At 38.6% G+C, this 19,094-nt stretch overlaps 1 protein-coding gene across 1 annotated transcript in view; it reads right to left on the bottom strand.

Annotated features, from left to right (window-relative positions):
- Positions 1 to 19,094, bottom strand: part of GUCY2C (guanylate cyclase 2C) — a 65,231-nt gene that overhangs the window by 27,335 nt on the left and 18,802 nt on the right. The window contains exons 8-13 of the mRNA XM_028532971.2: positions 18,522 to 18,657; positions 14,796 to 14,884; positions 11,473 to 11,584; positions 4,565 to 4,646; positions 1,465 to 1,570; positions 460 to 522 (exon numbers count right to left, since the gene is read on the bottom strand). Coding sequence (XP_028388772.1) covers positions 460 to 522; positions 1,465 to 1,570; positions 4,565 to 4,646; positions 11,473 to 11,584; positions 14,796 to 14,884; positions 18,522 to 18,657 — 588 coding nt within the window. The remainder of the gene's footprint in view (positions 1 to 459; positions 523 to 1,464; positions 1,571 to 4,564; positions 4,647 to 11,472; positions 11,585 to 14,795; positions 14,885 to 18,521; positions 18,658 to 19,094) is intronic.

Genomic DNA, 19,094 nt, shown 5'->3' with positions numbered 1-19,094 from the left:
GGATAGGAGAGGCTCAGGTTTGAATGTTTCTTTGAGAATGACTAAACGAAAAGGAAGAAATTAAGGTTGGAAGGAGGAAGGGGAGAGGCGGGGAGGGAAGGGAAGTAACAACCACCCCATATGGAATTGTCATATTCCCACTGCGTGAGCCAAAATATAATACTAGGGCTGCCTGGGCTGCTCTGCATCTCTTATTTTTCCTTTTGCTTTCTGCATTCCACCCATCTTAAAAATTCTATGTATTCTTTACTTTTCCCAGGATTGCGGGTTTGTAACCCTTGGAGCACAGCCCTTCCCATCCTTGCGAAAGGCTCTGAGAACAGCCCTGGGGAGCACACCGGGCACCGCCCCCCCCACCTCCCATAGCACTGCCACCATCAGAAGTGGGGCAGTGATGAGCCAGAAGGGCCAGACCATACCCCGAACTGAGAGTACAGAGAAGTGGGGCTGACTAGTCACCTTTTTGTCGTATTTGCACTGTCGTAGTCCCTGAATTGTATCTCGCCTCCTGTCATCATCGATCTGGCAGAAGAAAAAGTCAGTTATTCCAGAAGCTTCATATCTTGTCCCATCCACTGCCAGTCAAAGGCTGAGAGGCTCTGCCAGGTAGCTGTATCTGTTGTTTGCTCATAGTATGCTGGGCAAGCTCCCAGGAAAACTGTTATAACTGACTTGTGTTTCTCTCTCAACTCGCCTTTCCTCTCCACAATACCTTCTTTCCAGGCATCTACCACTCTCATGCTTAACTCTGGGTTTTCCTCCCTTCCTTTTAAGAGTTCTGCTGTTCTTCACATTTTCTTGTGGTCTACTTTAGCCAGGGACTTTCTTGCTTCCTTTTTCCCCTGCCGCCTCCTATTGGGAATCATTGCCTGTAGCTACAGACAATTGCTCTTAGGGAAACATGATGTGCATTTGAGTTACAAACATATGGCTAAAAGCCCAAGTAGCAATGCAAGGGAGGACCCTGGCCTAGGTGTCTGAGGGGGCAGTTCCACCAGCTCTGAGTGCAGCCTAGACGTGCTGGATCATCTGAATTGTCGGAAGAAGCTGGTACTATGAATTTTTCTATGCCATTCCAAGATTTTTACATTTGGCAATTAATTTTAAAAGATGATAAATATTGAGATGCCCACCCCAACTGCCTCCCCGCCCCCACTCACACACACCTGCAGGCCAGATACAGCCCTTGGTCTCCTAGGCTTCTGGTGTAAAAGCCAAAGAAAGATTGAGAACTATTGCATCTTTCAACTTAATATTTATAAAACCAGTGATCTATTATAATATTGGTTAAAATTTACCTCTTAGGGACATTTGAAACTGTGAATGAAATAACATCTAAATCCTGTATTCTGAAACAAATGATCCCCGATTGGCACATTTTCTGCCATGCTACCAATGTCTTGTCAACTAGCTGGCAAGTTACACCAGCCCTAGATATAGAATTCTTTGTGAGGTGCGCCTTACCTTCAGGCTAACTTGGTTTGCCTCATTGGTCTCCAGAGGGTAGATGTTTTCAGGAGGAATGTGGGACCATTTTTTCTGACGAAGTTCATTGTCTTTTTTGTATTTTCTGTGAAAGGAATAGAACCAGTCAATAGGCCTTTATTAGTATTCATGCCATTCAGCTTCTGAACACTGGGAGAAATTGGGAACCTTGACTGGCTCAGGTAGATGTGTGGTGAGGGAATCTAGTCCAATCACAGCTCTGTGTTCTCCAGTCTGGTGAGTGCTGGCCATTAGTGAACTTGTAAGGATTTCTGATGGCCTGTTATATTCTTTTATTTTCCTTTTTGTTTCACTTTCTCAGATACTTCACTAATACAGTCCTTCACTATAATAAAGAATCTGTACTGACGACATGAAGAGTGGGGGTGGGGAAAGGAGAGAAAAAATTTAAAACTGATAACCTTAGAAAACAAAAACATTAATTTTTTAAAAATTTTATTTTAATCGTTGTTCAAGTACAGTTTTCTCCAAAAAACATTAATTTTTAAGCCACCAGAAAATATACCAGATTTCTAAATAAGCCAGTTCCTTTTATGCCTCTGTGCCTTTTAAAACATATGTATCAAGAAAATACAAAAGCACAGAGAAATTGTTACAACAGGCATCCTAACATTCAAAATGTCAAAGTTTTGTAATTGTTTTCTCCAGAGAGTATGGATAAAATAGAATTCTGGGGTTGTAGGAGATGCTTGCTCTCAAGTTCACAGACACCTCCAAATGGTTTCCCAAAGTAAACTCCCAGGAGAATTCCTGTTTCCTCCGTATTTCAACAGCATTTGGTATTGTCAAATGTTTTTTGACCATAAAGATGTATGTGAAATATTGTTTATTTGTTGCTTTGTACCTCATTTTCTTGATCACTTAAAAGATGATCTTTGCAAATATTTTCTAGCTATTTTATAGATTGTATCAAATGATAGAATTATTTATTCATAATTTTGTTTGCTTTCTTCATTGAATTATTCTTTTCTTATTAACTTAAGTGAGCTCTTTATATTGTCTGCATAACAAACCCATTGTCCTGTTGCATGTTGCAAACACCTTCCAGATTGTTAATTCTAACTTTGTTTTATAAAACATTTTGATTTTATTATGTCCATGGTTATATTTTTTCTCTTATGACTTTTCTTTCTTTATCTTGACTGAGAAATACTTTCCTAGCCTGAGATCATAAACACATTTTCTATTAATTTCTTCTCAATTTGGGAGTTTGAGTTTCACATTTAGGTCCTTATCTACTTAAAACTCCACATGGAATTAATTCCATCTTTGTGTATGGTTTTGGGTAGCATTTAATTTTTTCACATTGAAAGCCTACTGCCCAACATCATTCCCAAGTAATTTGTAATGTCATCTCTAAAATAATCCAGATTCTCATGCTTGCTTGTGTCTGACTCTAGAATCTGTATTCTTCTCCATGGACCTGTTTGTATGTCCATGAGTTTGCCTCTGCTTGTAGTCATTTGACAAACTCCCACTCACCTTCTCAAGGTCATTCATGATGCCTTTTTAATGTCCCTTTGCAGAAATAATTATTCTCTTCCTATGCTTCCATCTAACTTTGAGTAACCCTCTGTTAAATACATATAAAATAGGACATTATTGACCAATAATGATGGCCCTATGGCCTAAAGGAAAGTAGGGTGACTATTAAGGCCTTGAAGACCCCCAGACTTTCATCTCTGTAACTCAAGAAACTCTTGGGACCTAACAGTGCCAACTGTCACTCATAATGAACTGCCATAAATTGTTCACTGCTTTTCTTGTATAGGCTGTTGTAATGGAAAACTACAGGAGCAACGTCTGTCTTCTAGATGTCTGCATGGACTATTAGTTATTAGGATGCCCTATGTCTCCCTCCCATGCTTAGAGAAAATAGAAAATGCCCATATCCCCCGTCACTGTCTCTTACCTTCTGATATACCCCTATCTCAAGCTCACACCCATTTGGAACTGGTTTCTAGGTCACATCTTTGACCCTACTATTGACTGGCTTTACTCTCTCCAAATTTGGGTTTCTGCTCATCCTCAGCTAAATGGTCACCCCACACTGTAGATCATCTCCTATATTTCCAAGCAACACAGAATTACAGGAGCCTTCAGACTAAAAAGAATAGCCTACTTTATTTCCTGAAGAAAACTCCCACTGATATGCAACAGGCTGGGCACTCATTGTGAGAAAGGACATTGACACAGACCAAAACGTGTGATGTATGGAGAAAAGTGTTGTCTCGTTTGGTTAGGAAATGGAGGTGATCCTGATAATGCATTAGGATAGAAAGTTCTGTGTATTTAACATACATAGATCAGGATGGCATGTGGTTTTCATTCATTAATTTATACATTCAACACATACTTCTAAGTATAAACTGTCTCTGGAAGGGTGCTAGGCACTTCATATGTCCAAGCTGAATAGAACAATCATGGAATTGCTGGTCAGAAGTCCTGAATTTTAGTTTGGGTCCCCGACACTACCCCGGGATGCAATTCCAGAATAGTCATATGTCTTTCTGGGCCTCTCTTACCCTGCGCAAACAGAAAGTTTGGAATAGATGATTTCTAAAGCCTCTTCCAGCCTGAACATCAATAAAGAGACTTTGAAACTTTCCACAATACACCAGTTAAGCAGCAAAAGTAATGATTTCTACTTATAAAATGCATATTATATGGTAGCCACTATCCTTACTTCATTTCAACCCCTTAAACAGTTCAGATGATGATACTGAAGCCAAGTGACACACTTAGGTTGCTAAGTAATATGCTTAAGACCACACAACTGGTAAGTCACAGCACTGGGGTTTGAGTTCAGGTTTCTCTTACCCCATAGGCTCTAATATGTCCACTCAGTAATATTCTGCCCTTGATACCATCTTTGATGCAGAATGCCTTCATGGTTTTACATCTGTTTAGAGATCTCTTTGTTAACGTACATTTCATCAATAGACATTGGACCTCTCCCTCCTTCCTTCCCTCCTTTCCTCCCTCCTCCCTCCTCCCCTCCCTCCCTCCCTCCCTCTCTAAATGATGAGCATAGCAGGAGAGAGGGGGTGGTAGGTACCTCAGCATCAGGAGAGCAATCAACAGGCTCAGGACCACAGTTCCAGTGAGAGTGAAGGCTGCAATCATCAGGATCTGAGGTCCTGTCACAGAAAAGGCAGTGAAAAATGCATTAGTGAGGGTTACTGAAATGAGAATACAAGCATTCTAAATATTCTAGTTGTATAATGTAATTTGGGGAAGGGGAAATGGAGAGCCTTTTAAAAACTATTTATCTTCTCTTCATCTCTTCATTGATAATATAGGTCCTGGGGGGTCGGTCTCCAAAGGAAACTATTTGGGATGTGCCCAGTGGAAGTGGTTTTCAATTTTAGCTATCCTTAAAGTCTATATATCTCATTTCTTTCTTATGAGAATCACCAAATGGTATAAGTCATAAAATAGCTTCTAGCACACAAATAATTTCGGTGGTGGTAGTCTACCTGGTGTTCTTGAAACCAACATGCCTAAGGAGAGTTCAAATAGGAAGAGAGAGACAAGTATTTTTTTTAATACAGAGCACAAATCAGAAAAAAAAAAAAAGTAAACCAGTGCTGGAATGTTAAATTAGTGTTGCCTGCTGGTCCTTCCCAAGCTCTACTAGGTCACTGAGGGAAGTCAATGAAGAAGGTAAACGACTTTGTTTATTAGAACACTGGCATGTGGGTGGAGTTCTGTAGATGGGGTAGTGTGAGAGACTCCCAGAGAGTAAGTGGCATCCAGGAGAATGTGGATCCTACCCAAAGAGATATTAAAGCAGAACCTGCGTATGCAGAGGAATAAGCTAGATTGAGGACAACAGCAATACCAAACTACAGGAAACTCATGGTTCCTATAAGCCACAATAGGTCTTTCTCAGACAAAGAAGCTAGTGGACTGAAGAAGAAGAAAATAGAACAGATTCCAAGCAATAGACAAGAGTGTGTAAGAAGCCGGAAGATAATAGCAATATGGTGAAGGAGACGTGTTTATTCTTACAGCAAAATTAAAAGAGACCCAATCAGAAATTCTAAGAGAAAATGTTTAAGGAAGACATAGTCTAAAATGAAACAAAGTAAAATTTGATCAGATTTTTGAGAATTTTTAATTTTTTTAAAACTGTATTTTTTTTCTGGTGTGTGTGTCACAAAGGGGAGACACTGGAGCTGCAGAGAAAGAAACGGCATCATAGCATGCTCTTTACTTCATTTAAATGTCATGATGAAAATGTTTTCAATTCCGCCCTGGCTGGCGTAGCTCAGTGGATTGAGCACAGGCTGCGAACCAAAGTATCGCAGGTTCGATTCCCAGTCAGGGCACATGCTTGGGTTGCAGGCCATGGCCCCCAGCAACCGCACATTGATGTTTCTTTCTCTCTCTCTTTCTCCCTCCCTTCTCTCTCTAAAAATAAATAAATAAAATCTTTAAAAAAATTTTAAAAATGTTTTCAACTTACAGAATATCAGTTTATAGGCAAATGACAGATGGTTTCATATGGTTACCAAATAAATATCAGTCCTGACAAATTACAGAGAGATATAGGAGAATTTGGGAGGTGGCAAAGAGGTAGAAGGAAAAATAGGGACATTAACATCTCCATCTTACAAAGTTGGGAAGCAAGAAGTTTTATGTATAATTGATTGAACACTACTAGAAGCTCATGCATATTAATTAACGTTACAAAGATACTCAATAAATGAATTGACAAAAAGAGACCTAAATTGAGAAGAGATTAGAGAAAAGCAGTATTAGTGAAGATGAATTAAGTCTTCATTTAACAATACAAGAAATAAATAGATAATATCTAAAGCTTATGAATCAAGAAATATACATATGGTATTTAGAAATACATATGCAAAGAACAAGAAGCATAAGTGACTGAGAGACCAGGGGCGTGAAGAGGCAGGACCAGGAACACTCACTTCCCATCATGAATATTTCGGCTGTTGGAATTTATCATCATGTGCATGATTTTTTTCCTTCACTAAAAATACAACTAACGAAGGTGCCTCTGGAGAGATGAGAGATGGCAAGACCTCGTTATTAAACTAACACCTCAGCACCTTCACATTATGCTCTCTCACGGCACCACAATATAGCCCTGAGGGCATGGTCCATGTCCTCGTTCATCCGGTTACCAGGGACTGGTCACTCAGCACGAGACCTGGTCCTGGTAATGTATCAGTTAGAGATGGCTGAAGAAATAACTGAATAAAAACTGAGCCCCACTCGTCTGTCTGTCTGAGAAGAGGCAAGGAAAAAGCGTCCAATGTTAAAAAATGTAAATAAGTGCATATTTAAAAAAACCTCTTGTGCTATATACTCACCCTACATGTCACACGTACTTTTAAACTGTTTTTGTTTCATTACATTATGTACTTCCAATGAACTAACCTTTTTTTTTTTTTTAATAGGCAGAGGGTTTAGCTTGGGGTTAATACTGCAGCACCTTTCTCTAAGGGGCGAACTTGAAGGAGTTATGCTTTGCTAGCACATGACTTTGCCTCTGCTTGTTATATTGTTTTCTGCTAAGGGGAAACTTTTATCAGTGAAAAATGTGAGCTTGGATTTCTATTCTCAGGGCAGAAAACAATTAATAGATTGGAGTCGGAGTTGCACTGTGGGCATGTCTGATTTTGGTGAATTCTGTTTATTACTCTAAGTCACCATTTCTATCACCGCCACCATTGCCACCACCTTCACCCTCATACCTCCGGCCAGAAAACAAAAGTGAGTATGAGACATCCTCCTGACACTAACCTAATATCATATGTCAACTGCAACTGAAAAGCAAAACGTTATTTGGAAAAACACCATCGTGCGCTATGACAGGTTAAGATTTGGTTCTTTTAAAATAAATTCTATGCTTATGTTTATTTTATTTTTAAAAAGTGAGTACGAGAAATATAATTTCAACAGGGCAGGCGAGTCTGCTCCTTAGACTACTGGAATTACACACCCCCTAGAGACTGACTGGGAAGGAATATATGGGATGCCCATCTGCCGGGTCCTCAGCCCATCTAAACTCCTGCCCACGTCTCACAGGGCAAGCATCTCATTGTACTAAATATAACGATAGTATTTAAATATACTAAATACTAATTAGAACAGTATTTTAAATTTTATTTAAAAACTATTTGACAACTGACAAATGAAACGTATTTTTACTCCATTTTAAAATTTGTTTAAAAAATATGCCCTGGCTGGTGTGGCTCAGTGGGTTGAGCATGGCCTGTGAACTGAAAGGTCAGTAGTTCAACTCCCGTTCAGGGCATATGCCTGGGTTGTGGGCCAGGACCCCAGTTGGGGGCATGTGAGAGGTAACTGATCAATATTTCTCTCTGTCTCCCCCCCTCTAAAAATAAATACATAAAATAGGAATAAAAATCGTTTAAAAATAAATTTTCAGTTATGGTTGACATAAAATATTATATTAGTTTCAGGTGTACAACATTGTGATTAGACATTTACATAACTTACAAAGTGATCAGCTGGATAAGTCTAGTACCCACCTGATACCACACATAGTAATTACAATATTGTCTACATTCCCTAGGCTATACTTTACATCCCTGTGACTATCTTTTTAATTGGCAATTTGTAATTTTTAATTCAACATACTTTTTAGTATTGCTTGTTAGGTAAGTTCACAGGGTCACATCAGTTCTAAGGTTAAGCTTCTGCTGCTTTCTGGTGGCTACTGGGGTTATCACATTTTGTTTAACTGGATCATGGTGAATGAAGATTGAGGTTATAACCCCAAGGTTATATGACATAATAGTTGGAAAGAACCTTGTGATTTGTTAAATCTCCTGGTTTAACAGAGGAAGGTATTCATACTTAGAGAAGTAAATTGACTTAACACTGTACAGATCATGCTAACTAAAAATGTATTTAGAGTTATCTCTATTCCTTCCTCCCACCCTTCTTTCCTCCCCCCTTCCCTTCCTTCCTTCCTTCCTTCCTTCCTTCCTTCCTTCCTTCCTTCCTTCCTTCCTTCTTTCCTCCCCCCCCTTTCCTTTCTTCCCAAGGCATTGTGTTGGGACAAAAAGATATGAATAAAGAATTAACCCTACACATGGAGTATATGGTATAAAAAGATGTGTAAACAAGTTAAATGTAATTATAAGCATTATGTAGAAGTCTGATAAGTTCAAGATAAACACTCTTCTGACATACTAACAAAAAGCTTAGGAAAGGTGAAATTCAAGTTAAATATTAACGGTGAGTGGTTGTTCTCCAGTTGTATGGGGTAGTGATAACTTTTAGTCAGAAGGAGGAGCATCAATAAGGGCACAAGGGCATGAAGTTGCACGGCCCTTTCTTTAAGGAAGTAGGAGGAAGTTCAGAGAGTGCGGGAGGTAGATGAGGTAAAACAAAAAGTAAGGCTGGAGATGTAGAAAGACCATGGAAATTTGTGGAATAATAAGTCATTGGGACTTCATCCCGTTGGTAAAGGGAGCTGCCAGCTGAGGTGTTGGCACCCATGCAGTAATACGACTGGATTCATGCTGTCATCCTGGAGTGTGCTGGTTGGATGGAAGGTAGGCCAGAGGTGGGACTGAAGCCGGAAGTCTGTGGATGTTATTATAACCCAGAAGGCTGATGATGAAGGCTTGGACGAGAATAAAAGCCTCATTTGGGTTGCCCATTGCAGTGTCCCAGGTGCTTAGAACACAGCCTGGCATTAAGCAAATCTTTGCAGAATGAATAAAAACCAGGGATGCTGCACTCTCCAGCTGAGGTGTTGCTGCCGAGTTGGCAGTGGGATGTGAATGTCTTATCTGCATACTATTTGAAAGATTGGGTTACTTCATTTATAACTAAAAACTAAACTTAAGTTAAACTTTAAACCTAAACTTCAGTTTTATTTAAAACTAAAACTGTAACTTAAAACTAACTGTAGTAACAGTGAAGTAACAAAAAACTCTGAGAAACCAACTTTTCTAGTTAACTCAGGATGATGCGAAGTTGCCCAGGATGATGCAATGCCCCTGTCCTGTAGAATCTAAATATTTAATGTGATCTCTTTTAGGTAAATGAGAGCTCTCTTAAAAATTACTTTTTTGAATTCACTTTACAAAGCACAGAATTACTGTTCAATAACCAAAACATCTAAAACCTTTTTAAGGAAGTATATTAAAAATCCATACTTAACATTGTCACTGAAAGTTATAATTAAGGAGAAAGAAAAAATAATTTTAATTCAGAAAGTTTCAAAAGGTAGAAGTAGAAGGTTGCTGGAGATAGGGAGGAGAGAGAGATTTTTCAGAAGTCAAGTTTGGTATAAAACCTAGGAAGCTTGAATTTGGTTCTAGACATCATCATCATCATCATCGTCATCATCCACCTTGCTAAAGAAGTCAACTTTAAAAATCCATAACAATAAATCTGAAGTCAGCTCTTGTTTCAAAGAATGGGGTTCCCACTTCCCACCTTTCTCTTTGCTTTAGTCACTGCTCGTGCCTATTGAATAAAAACACAGGGATCATTTTTAACCACATTTGACTTATGGAGCTTAAGGGGACTAGAAACATACTTGTTATAGCTTTAACACAAGGAAAGTTATCAAACCAACTGTTCAGAGCAACTTTTCAGAGTTTCTGGTGGGATAAAAATATTTCTAGATAAAAATTTTAATACGTATTTATTTTTTATTTTTTTATCCTCACCTAGGGACATTTCCCCATTACATTCAGAGAGAGAGGAAAGAGGAGTGGAAGGGAGAGAGAGAAATACCGATGTGAGAGAGAAGCACCGACTGCCCGCCGCCTGCACGTGCCTGGACCGAGGATCGAACCTGCATCCCAGGCCAGGGCTCTGACTGGGAATCTAACCTTTCAACGCCTTAGCTCATTTCATGATGGGTGATTTATGAGTGCACCTGCCCATACCAAACTGAGTGTTCAGCAGTTTTTCACCAAAAATGGCATGAACCCCATGTCCCATCCTCCCTATTCACCTGATCTCTCCCAGAGAGACTTTTTTTTTGTTTCCCTGGATGAAAAATATCCTTAAAGGGAAATTTTTTGCTGATGTGGAAAAGGTGAAACAAAAAATGGCAGAAGCACTAAGAGGCATCAAAATTGAGGAGTTCAAAAACTGTTTTGAGCAGTGGGAAACATGTCTCAGTAAGTCCATTGTATCAGATGAAGAGTCCTCTGAAGGTGACTGAAGTTTAAACATGGAAGAATAAATACACAATTTTTAAATAAATAAATTCCATTTTGGGGGGTACCCCCTCGTATATCATAGTTGTTAGTCATTAATGGTGTTTCTACTTTTTTCCTTTTTGCATCTTTAGGCATAAATATCTGAATGTAAACCTTTTTTTTCTAAAACTAGATTAGGAACATGGAATCACTCAATATTCATTGTGATAAGCCGTGGCCAGCTCCATCAAGGACAGACTGTCCTGGCCCCGCCCAGAGATGGCCAGTGTTAGCAGTGGCACCGAAGCCTGCACGGGAGAAGGAGGGTCGTGTGAGGGCTTTCCCTAACAGATCAGGCCTCATCTTGAGTCGGTTGGTAAATGTCATGATAACCTGAGTGTGTGTCCTGTGAGGTGACGGGAGAGACTTCACAGGCCCTGCTCACTGACTGCCCCTCTGCCTGAAAGATGTACTTTCTGAGTTTACTGCAGTACAGTATGAGAGGAGTAAGAACATATTTCATTTTTCCAGTTGTCAAACCTATTTTTCTACAGGATAATTTATGTCAGAGGGTGGGTAGAATGCATATTAAAGGTAGCTATGCTAAGTTAGAATAGAGATATTTTCAGTGTTTGATCATAACTGTAATATAATCATTCCTTGTGCAGAGAAGGAAAGTCCACATTTGTAAACCTGGCAAATATAATTCAGACAATAAACAAAACAAAAAACACAGACCAAATGCATACGCCATAAAGTCTACCCTCCTTATCAGGAAAAGGATTTTAGGGTATCTTACCCCGTTCCGGAGCATCATTAGGGAGTATATTGTTCTTCCAAATGAACGTGGGGCTTGTAGTTTCTGCTTCAGTTACATTTTCGTGGGTGTCAAAGGATAAAAGAAGCTCGTACTATGTCAGGGCATAAAAAAGAAGAAGGATGAACAGAAAGAAAAGATTTTAGAACAACTCCTGATGAAATCAACCATCCTGTCCAACAACATTCAAATTTCATAGTAACAGTTTTCAGTGAAACAAGACAATGTTAACCAGCCATGCGGGAGCTTGGTAAGATCCATTTGTTGCTTCCTGGCATGAATGTGGATTTAAGCTCCGTGTGGGTCATTTCTTTTTCTGCTTTTGTTTTTCATGACCATACACTGTGTCAGCCCAATACAGGTTCTTTGGCTCTTCAGAGAACTGGTTCAAGTCTTTCATTTTACAAATGTTAAAATAGAGCCCAAGACATGAAAAGATGCTCACTGTCACTAATCATGAGAGAGATGCAAATTTAAATCACAGCGAGTTATCACCTCACACCTGTCAGATTGGCTATCATCAATAAATCCACAAATAAGTGTGGGTGAGGATGTGGAGAAAGGAGAACTTTTGTGCACTGTTGGTGGGAAAACAGACTGGTGTGGCCACTGTGGAAAGCAGTATGGAGATAGCTCAAAAAAATAAAAGATGGAAATGCCTTATGCCTCAGTAATTACACTTATCGGTATATATTCGCAGGAACACAAAACACTAATTCAAAAGAATATATGCACCCTTATGTTCATTTCCAATAGCCGAGATATAGAAGCAACCCAAGTGCCCATGAACAGATGAGTGGATAAAGAAGCTTGGTACATATATGTAATGAAATACTAGTCGGCCATAATATAATGAAACCTTACCATTTGCAAAAGCATGGATGGACCTAGAGGGTATTATCCTAAGTGAAATAAGTCAGAGAAAGACAAATACTTTATGATTTCACTTATATGTGGAATCTAATGAACAAAACAAATGAACAAGCAAAATAGAAACAGACTCAGAGACACAGAAAACAGACTGATACTTGCCAGAGGGGGTTGGGGATTGGGTGAAAAAGGTGAAGGGATTACAAAGTACAAATTAGTAGTCACAAAATGCTCACAGGGATGTAAAGTCAATAGGGAATACAGTCAATAACATTGTCATCACTATGTATGGCACCAGGTGGGTATTTCAAATATCAGGGGGATCGTTTTGCAAAGTATATGATTGTCTAACCACTATGCTATACACCTGAAACTGCTACAAAGTAACACTGAATATAAACTGTAATTGAAAATAAAACTAAAATGTAAAAAAAGGTAAAACAGATGCTAAGAGAAATTAAATGACTGCCTCCAAGTCACCTGAGAGGTGAAGCACCAGTGTTTCCCACCATGTTCAGTTACTGTGGAAAATGGTGTCCCGACAAAATGCACACCAGCTAAACCCTATTTCCATTTTGATGCATGTCAAGGGCTCTAAAATAATTCTACATTTCTCAAGTTCTGTCAATAACAAAAGTTTCAAATCTATCCTTTTCCTCTAGTGTGCTTTCTTATATGTGATACTAGGTTTTTAAGATAAAAGGCTTTTTTCAAGTAATCTCACAATGGGAATATTACCGTGTTCTTAAATTACTGCTACACATATTATGAATCAGCTTTTAAGAGAGATCTAAAAAAAAGCACCTTTCCTTTTCTTTTAAAAACTATTTTATGTGCTTATTTTAGAGAGAGGGAAGGAAGGGGGAGAGAGAAATATCAATCAGTTGCCTCTCCCATGCCCCCAGCTGGGGCTAAGCCCACAACCCAGGCATATGCCCTGACCAGGAGTCAAACCAGTGATCTTTCAGCTCACAGGCCAGTGCTCAATCCACTGAGCCACACCAACCAGGGCTAACAACCATCTTTCTAAATTCACAACCATTCCCCTAAAACATCGTGGACAAAAGTTTTACACCCTCAAAAATATACTCTTAGCTTGAGAGTAGAATCTGTAATTGCATGTATTGAGGACAGGATATATCCTATATATTAGTATGGTACGTTGAATCTCTACTAGGACCTACTCTGGATACAGCATAATGTGTCTATAGCCCTATGTTTTAAAATTCAATCCCTGGTTTCTCCATATGCATGTATTTCAAAGCACAATCAGTGGCATCAGATTACTGAAAAATTCAACTAGGTATGCCTGCAGAGAGAATGAGAGCACAGGACAACATCTTTTATTTTGAAGAACAGGCATTAGGCTGACATGGGATCTTACCACAAGTATCTGCCTCTCATCCCAGGAGCAAATAACTTAGAGGGGATTTTAGTTGTCTTTGTTGTTACTACTAGTAACTGAAGTACGGAGGGGATCTTTTTAAAAAGTATTCCCGTTGAATGAATGCTAACTATAGCATTATACTAAGGGTTCAATACAGTAACTGAAACTTGGGATTATGTTTCTGAAATAATGTTCCCAAATTTCTGGCTGAACTTTCCTTTCTCTAGCTTTCTACATTTTCTATTCCTGATATCTTTACAAAGCTGGAGATACATATATCTCCATGAACATGTCATAATGCTCACACTGGAAAATTACATAAGTGTGAATAGCTTTTTCTGTTAGAATCTTAGTTACGTAAGGACCCAACCTCTTAAATACGAAAACTTTCTACTGACCATTTGGTTGACTACAACTGTGGCCTTTAAAGTCTGAGATGGGCACTACTTTGGGTGACACAAAGACATGTCTTTTGTTTTTAAATTAAATGCTTATCAGCCATCAGCCATGTGCCAGAGAGAAGCTAAGCATCAGAGACATGTAGAGGTAAGACCCTCTCCCTTTCTGTGAAGAACCTACTAAATTGGAGAGAAGGAAAGACACATAGAATGTGAATAAAAGAATAGCATTATAGGGCTGTTTATGTGTGTCAGAGGGACTACACAATGATTTTCACAGGAGTTCAGATGGAGAGAACAGAAGATGTTTTACTGAAATTTTTAGTTATGGAAATGAATAAACAATTCTTACAAGAGAACTGTCATCCTCTTATTGGTATCCTATTAATAGTCTGGTCTTTATCTCATTGTATTCTGGGTGGTATTTTTTTTATTCAGTAGAGTAGATATTCTGAATAAAAAGCTCTGTGGGTCAAAATGCTTAAGCAATAATGCCCCAAGTGGAGTATAATTGTGAATCTGACATAAACTAACTTCCAGAGGTTATGTTTATGTAACTTCTCTAATTGCTTCACTATTACTCGCCTCCCAAGTTATCCCTCCTTGGCCAATCCCTTCAACCCAAGTTCTTGATGAGAAGTCAGACATACTGTTTTGGTATCCACGGAGGTATACAGAAGCACCATCTGATTATCGATATCCCCATAGTCATCCAAAATCACGTCGTTACCCATTAACCCTAGAGCAAAATCAGAAAGAGTGAGAGGCCTTTGTTAATTTACTGACTACAAGACCAGTTAAATACTGACGGAGGGTATCAAATAGGTTCAAATTGCTCTATGGTACTGAAAAAATGATCTGAATGATCTAATCCAAGGGTATCAGGATTGGTTCTTGGCCCCAAGATCTCTGAAGAGTATTTTTATGAGAGATGTTTTTTAGTTAGGAAGATGTTTTTCCTTACATTTAGAAGGAAAAAACTTTTCATTGCATTTGGTGGTGAGGGTGTGTGTGGCTAAATGTAAGACATTCCTCCTGCTTATCAGTGAGAAGTTTTTGCTAAGAATATTTACCAAACTAGTATCACAGTGTGTAGGTAACTGAGTAATATAACTTAGAATGTAAGAAGTTCACTATCCATTTACTATCACTTACTGGTTGAAGATATCAAGAAAATTAACTTCTCTATGTCTCAGTTTCTCATCTATGAAATAGTAGCAGTACAAGAAATTTATGAAATGACTGTTTAGGTAAAAAAATACGATCAAATATCATAATTTCATGTAGTTCAACAAATAGTTAATATTTATTTTGTGTCTATTATACCAGGCTCTGTGATAAGTGTTTTACACGCATTTATCATTTTATTTTTCCTAAAATACTATGATATAGGGACTATTATCTCCATTTTATTGGTGAGAAATCTGAGGTTAGAGATTTAAATACAATAAGTTGCTCTAGGCTGTACAGCTGGTAGGTGGCTAATTTAGGATGTAAATAAATGTCTCTTGGTTCTAAGGCTTTGTTAGCAGCTATTAAGATGCTTGATCAAGATCACAGATATGATAAAATTAATTAAGAAGGCACATAGGAGGGTTTTGAGAAGATGGTAGAGTAAGAATCTATCCCCTCACCCAGATGACAAATGCACTGGGTGAATCTGTCTGGTGTAACTCTTCTGGAACTGTGAATCTGAAGCCAATCAAAGGCTTGCAACTTCCAAGGGAAGGCTCAGATGGTAAATTGTGAATAATTTTGGTCCATTTCAGCTCCTAGCACAGCAGCAGCTACTGATTTCCCCACCCCTCAGTCTTGTGTCAGACAGCTGTGCTTGTGTTCCTGGAGCAGCTCACACAGCTTGCAGGAGCCAGGGTGAGCAAAACAGAAAGACCCTGTCCTCTAAGTGCTGGGGATCTGTGCTGTGATTGCTGATCATTGCTTACGATCAGAAAGGTGCGAAGAGGTGGTAGCCATTATTGAGAACCCCACCCCTCTGCTGATATGGCTTTCAGGGTGTGTGAAGTGTTGGCACCCCTTCTCTCCCTTTGCTTGTCTGTTTTTTCCTTTTGAGAGATAGACATTGATGAGTAGGACATTCAAGCAACAGCACATATGAGAAAATTAGAAAGTCACCAGACACATCAAGAAGACAAAGACTCAGGAAAGGACTGAGAGGCTTAAGTTTACTTCTCAGCACAGAGACAGCCTACAACAATAAAAGCAAAAGGCAAAAAATAAAAAACAGCACACCCTAGGGAATGGGGATTTCCCCAGGGGAGAATTTCTCATTCCCCATGTGATTTCCAGAATTACCATGTTATTATATTCAAATGCCCAGTGTTCAATGGCAACAAAAAATCACAAGGCACACAAAGAAATGGAAAACATGGTCCATTCAAAAGAAAATAATAAGATAACAGAACTGTCCTTGAAAAGGACCTGATGGTGGATCTGCTAGTCAAGGTTTTAAAACAACAATCTTAAAGATGCTCAAAGAACTAAAAGAAGGCAGGGGTAGAGTCAAGACAATGATGCATGAACAAAATGAAAATATCAATAAGAAAGAAAATCTAAAAAAACAAAAAGAAATTCTGGAAGTGAAAAGTGCAACAACTGAAATGAAAATTCAGTAGGGGGATTCTAAGGCAGATTTGAGCAGACAGAAAAAAGTATCAGCAAACAGGAATACAGGGTGATGACAATTACTGAGTCTGAGGAACAGAAAGAAAAAAGATTGAAGGAAACTGAACAGAACCTGAAGGACCTATAGAACCTCATCAAGCAGATCAACGTATATGTCTTGTGGAAGTCTCAGGGGGAGAAGAGAGAGAGAATGATATAAAAGAATATAAGAATTGATAATGTCCAAAAAATTTGCCAAATTTGATCAAAGACAGGAATATAAACATACAAGAAGCTCAAACTTAAAGTAAAATGAATTCAGAGACTCACACAAACTTAAATAAAATAAATTCAGATACACCAAGACACACTATAATAAAAATGTCAAAAGCCAAAGAGAAATTTGAAAGCAGTAAGAGAAGTGATTTGTCACATACAAAGGATACTTAGTAAGATTTTTAGCTGATTTTTTATTAGAAACATTGCAGATCAGAAGACAGTGGGCTGATGTATTAAAAATACTAAAAGAAAAAAATATCAACTGGGAATCTTTTGTGACATATCACAACATGGACTGAACCTGAGGACATTGTGCTAAGTGAAATAAGACAGTCACAAAAGGAAAAATACTGTTTGATTTCACTTATATGAGGTACGTAGAACATTTAAAATTACAGAGACAGAAAGTAGAATGCCAGTTCCCAGGGGGCAGAGGGAGAGGATAATGGGTAATTATTGTTTACTAACTGAAACATTTCAGTTGAATGGTTGAAAGGAGTTCTGGAGATGGATGGTGGTGATGGTTGCATAATGATATGAATAAACATAATGACACTGAACTATACTTAAAAATGATTAAGATAGTACATTTTATATTATGCATTATACCACACTTTTAAAAATTTGGGAGAAAAATGTACATTGAGTGCCTGGAAGAACTTGGGACACAGGAGAATATCAGTAAGACATTGCCCCTCCCTGCTTCTTCAGGGGAGCAGAAGTGATCTCTTCCTGTCATTGTCATGCTCTATAGACATTGGTGAAGCCCTTGAGCTTTAGGGCTGGGTGTCTGCCACCCTCTGAAGCTAACAAGAGCCTCACTCTTCAGTATAAAAAAAGGTTTTTCAGGGTAAGGACTTAAGACAAGTTAGAGAAGTCAACTCTCATTTGGCTTTTATCTAACACACATTAATCTAAAAAGAAATTTTTTCATAGTATCTGGGTGAGATCTGGGAAATGAAAGGAGTTTCAATAGGAGCTTGTGTGGAAAGGACATGCTGATCCCTATAGTTCAGGACATGTGTTGAGGAATTTTGGATGGTATAATGATTGAGTTAGAGGGGTAACAAGGGTCCCTGATCTCTGAAAGATAGAAAGATGGAAAGACCCAAATCACACCACAGATATTTTTCTTCTTGCTAATCTCCAAGCACAGTCAGGACATCACAGCTCAAAAACCTGTGATGAGTGTGTTCCTAACTACAGGGCCTTAGCAAGGTGCTCTTTCTTTCATATTAAAAGATTCTGAAATTCTAAAGCATAAACTGGGGTCTAGTTATTGGTAATAGCACCTTCAAAGTCTACACAATGATGTTTGCTTCCAATTAAGTTCAAAGATATTTATCTATTGATTCATCTATTGCCAAAGCCCCTCTTTGTTTCCCCAAGTCCATCCACAAAGTCCATATTTCTTCAGCTTTCTGTAGAAAGTGTTAGTTAAGTGTTGTTGTTGTTTGCTCTTAGGTGACCAGTACCTTTAAAAGTGATGTTCTTGAAAGCCTGAGCAAATTTGAGGGTGGCAATATCTTCTTTATTTTCAAGAAATATCTTTAGCATGTGTCCAAAGAGCAAGACTCCATTTGCATAGGCACGAGAAAAGTAATTCATTTCCTGAATGAGGGGGGAAACATTGTAAAATGAATTTCAAAAAAGAGTTTCTGATCTTCAGCCCGGAGCAAAATGTTCTTGGGGTCAGCAAGGTAACTACAAAGGTAATTGAATATTAGGGGAATTGTAGAAATGGCATTACAGGAGAATTTTGGAAAATATATTCCTTGGGGTGGGATTCTTTATTATGCCTGTGTCACAATTCTCTCTTCTCTTGGGATCAGTGAACTGAGCCACTGCCTTTCAGGTGGTAACTGAAAACAGTTGTACTCCCTTCCCCTGAGGACAAAATATTTCATTCCAACGGGGAAGGATAACATAGAGTATTTGCATAATTCTTACAGTATTTTATCCAGAAATAATACCTGTAGTTCCATGTTTTCAGTAAAGAGTAAGAGACAACAACCATAAAAATATCCCCCTGCCTTGGAGCATCCTGA

This window comes from Phyllostomus discolor, chromosome 2 (genome assembly GCF_004126475.2).
Source record: "Phyllostomus discolor isolate MPI-MPIP mPhyDis1 chromosome 2, mPhyDis1.pri.v3, whole genome shotgun sequence".
Lineage (NCBI taxonomy): Eukaryota > Metazoa > Chordata > Mammalia > Chiroptera > Phyllostomidae > Phyllostomus > Phyllostomus discolor.
The sequence above is the reverse complement of the archived record's forward strand: the minus strand, read 5'-3'. Positions and strand labels throughout refer to the sequence as shown.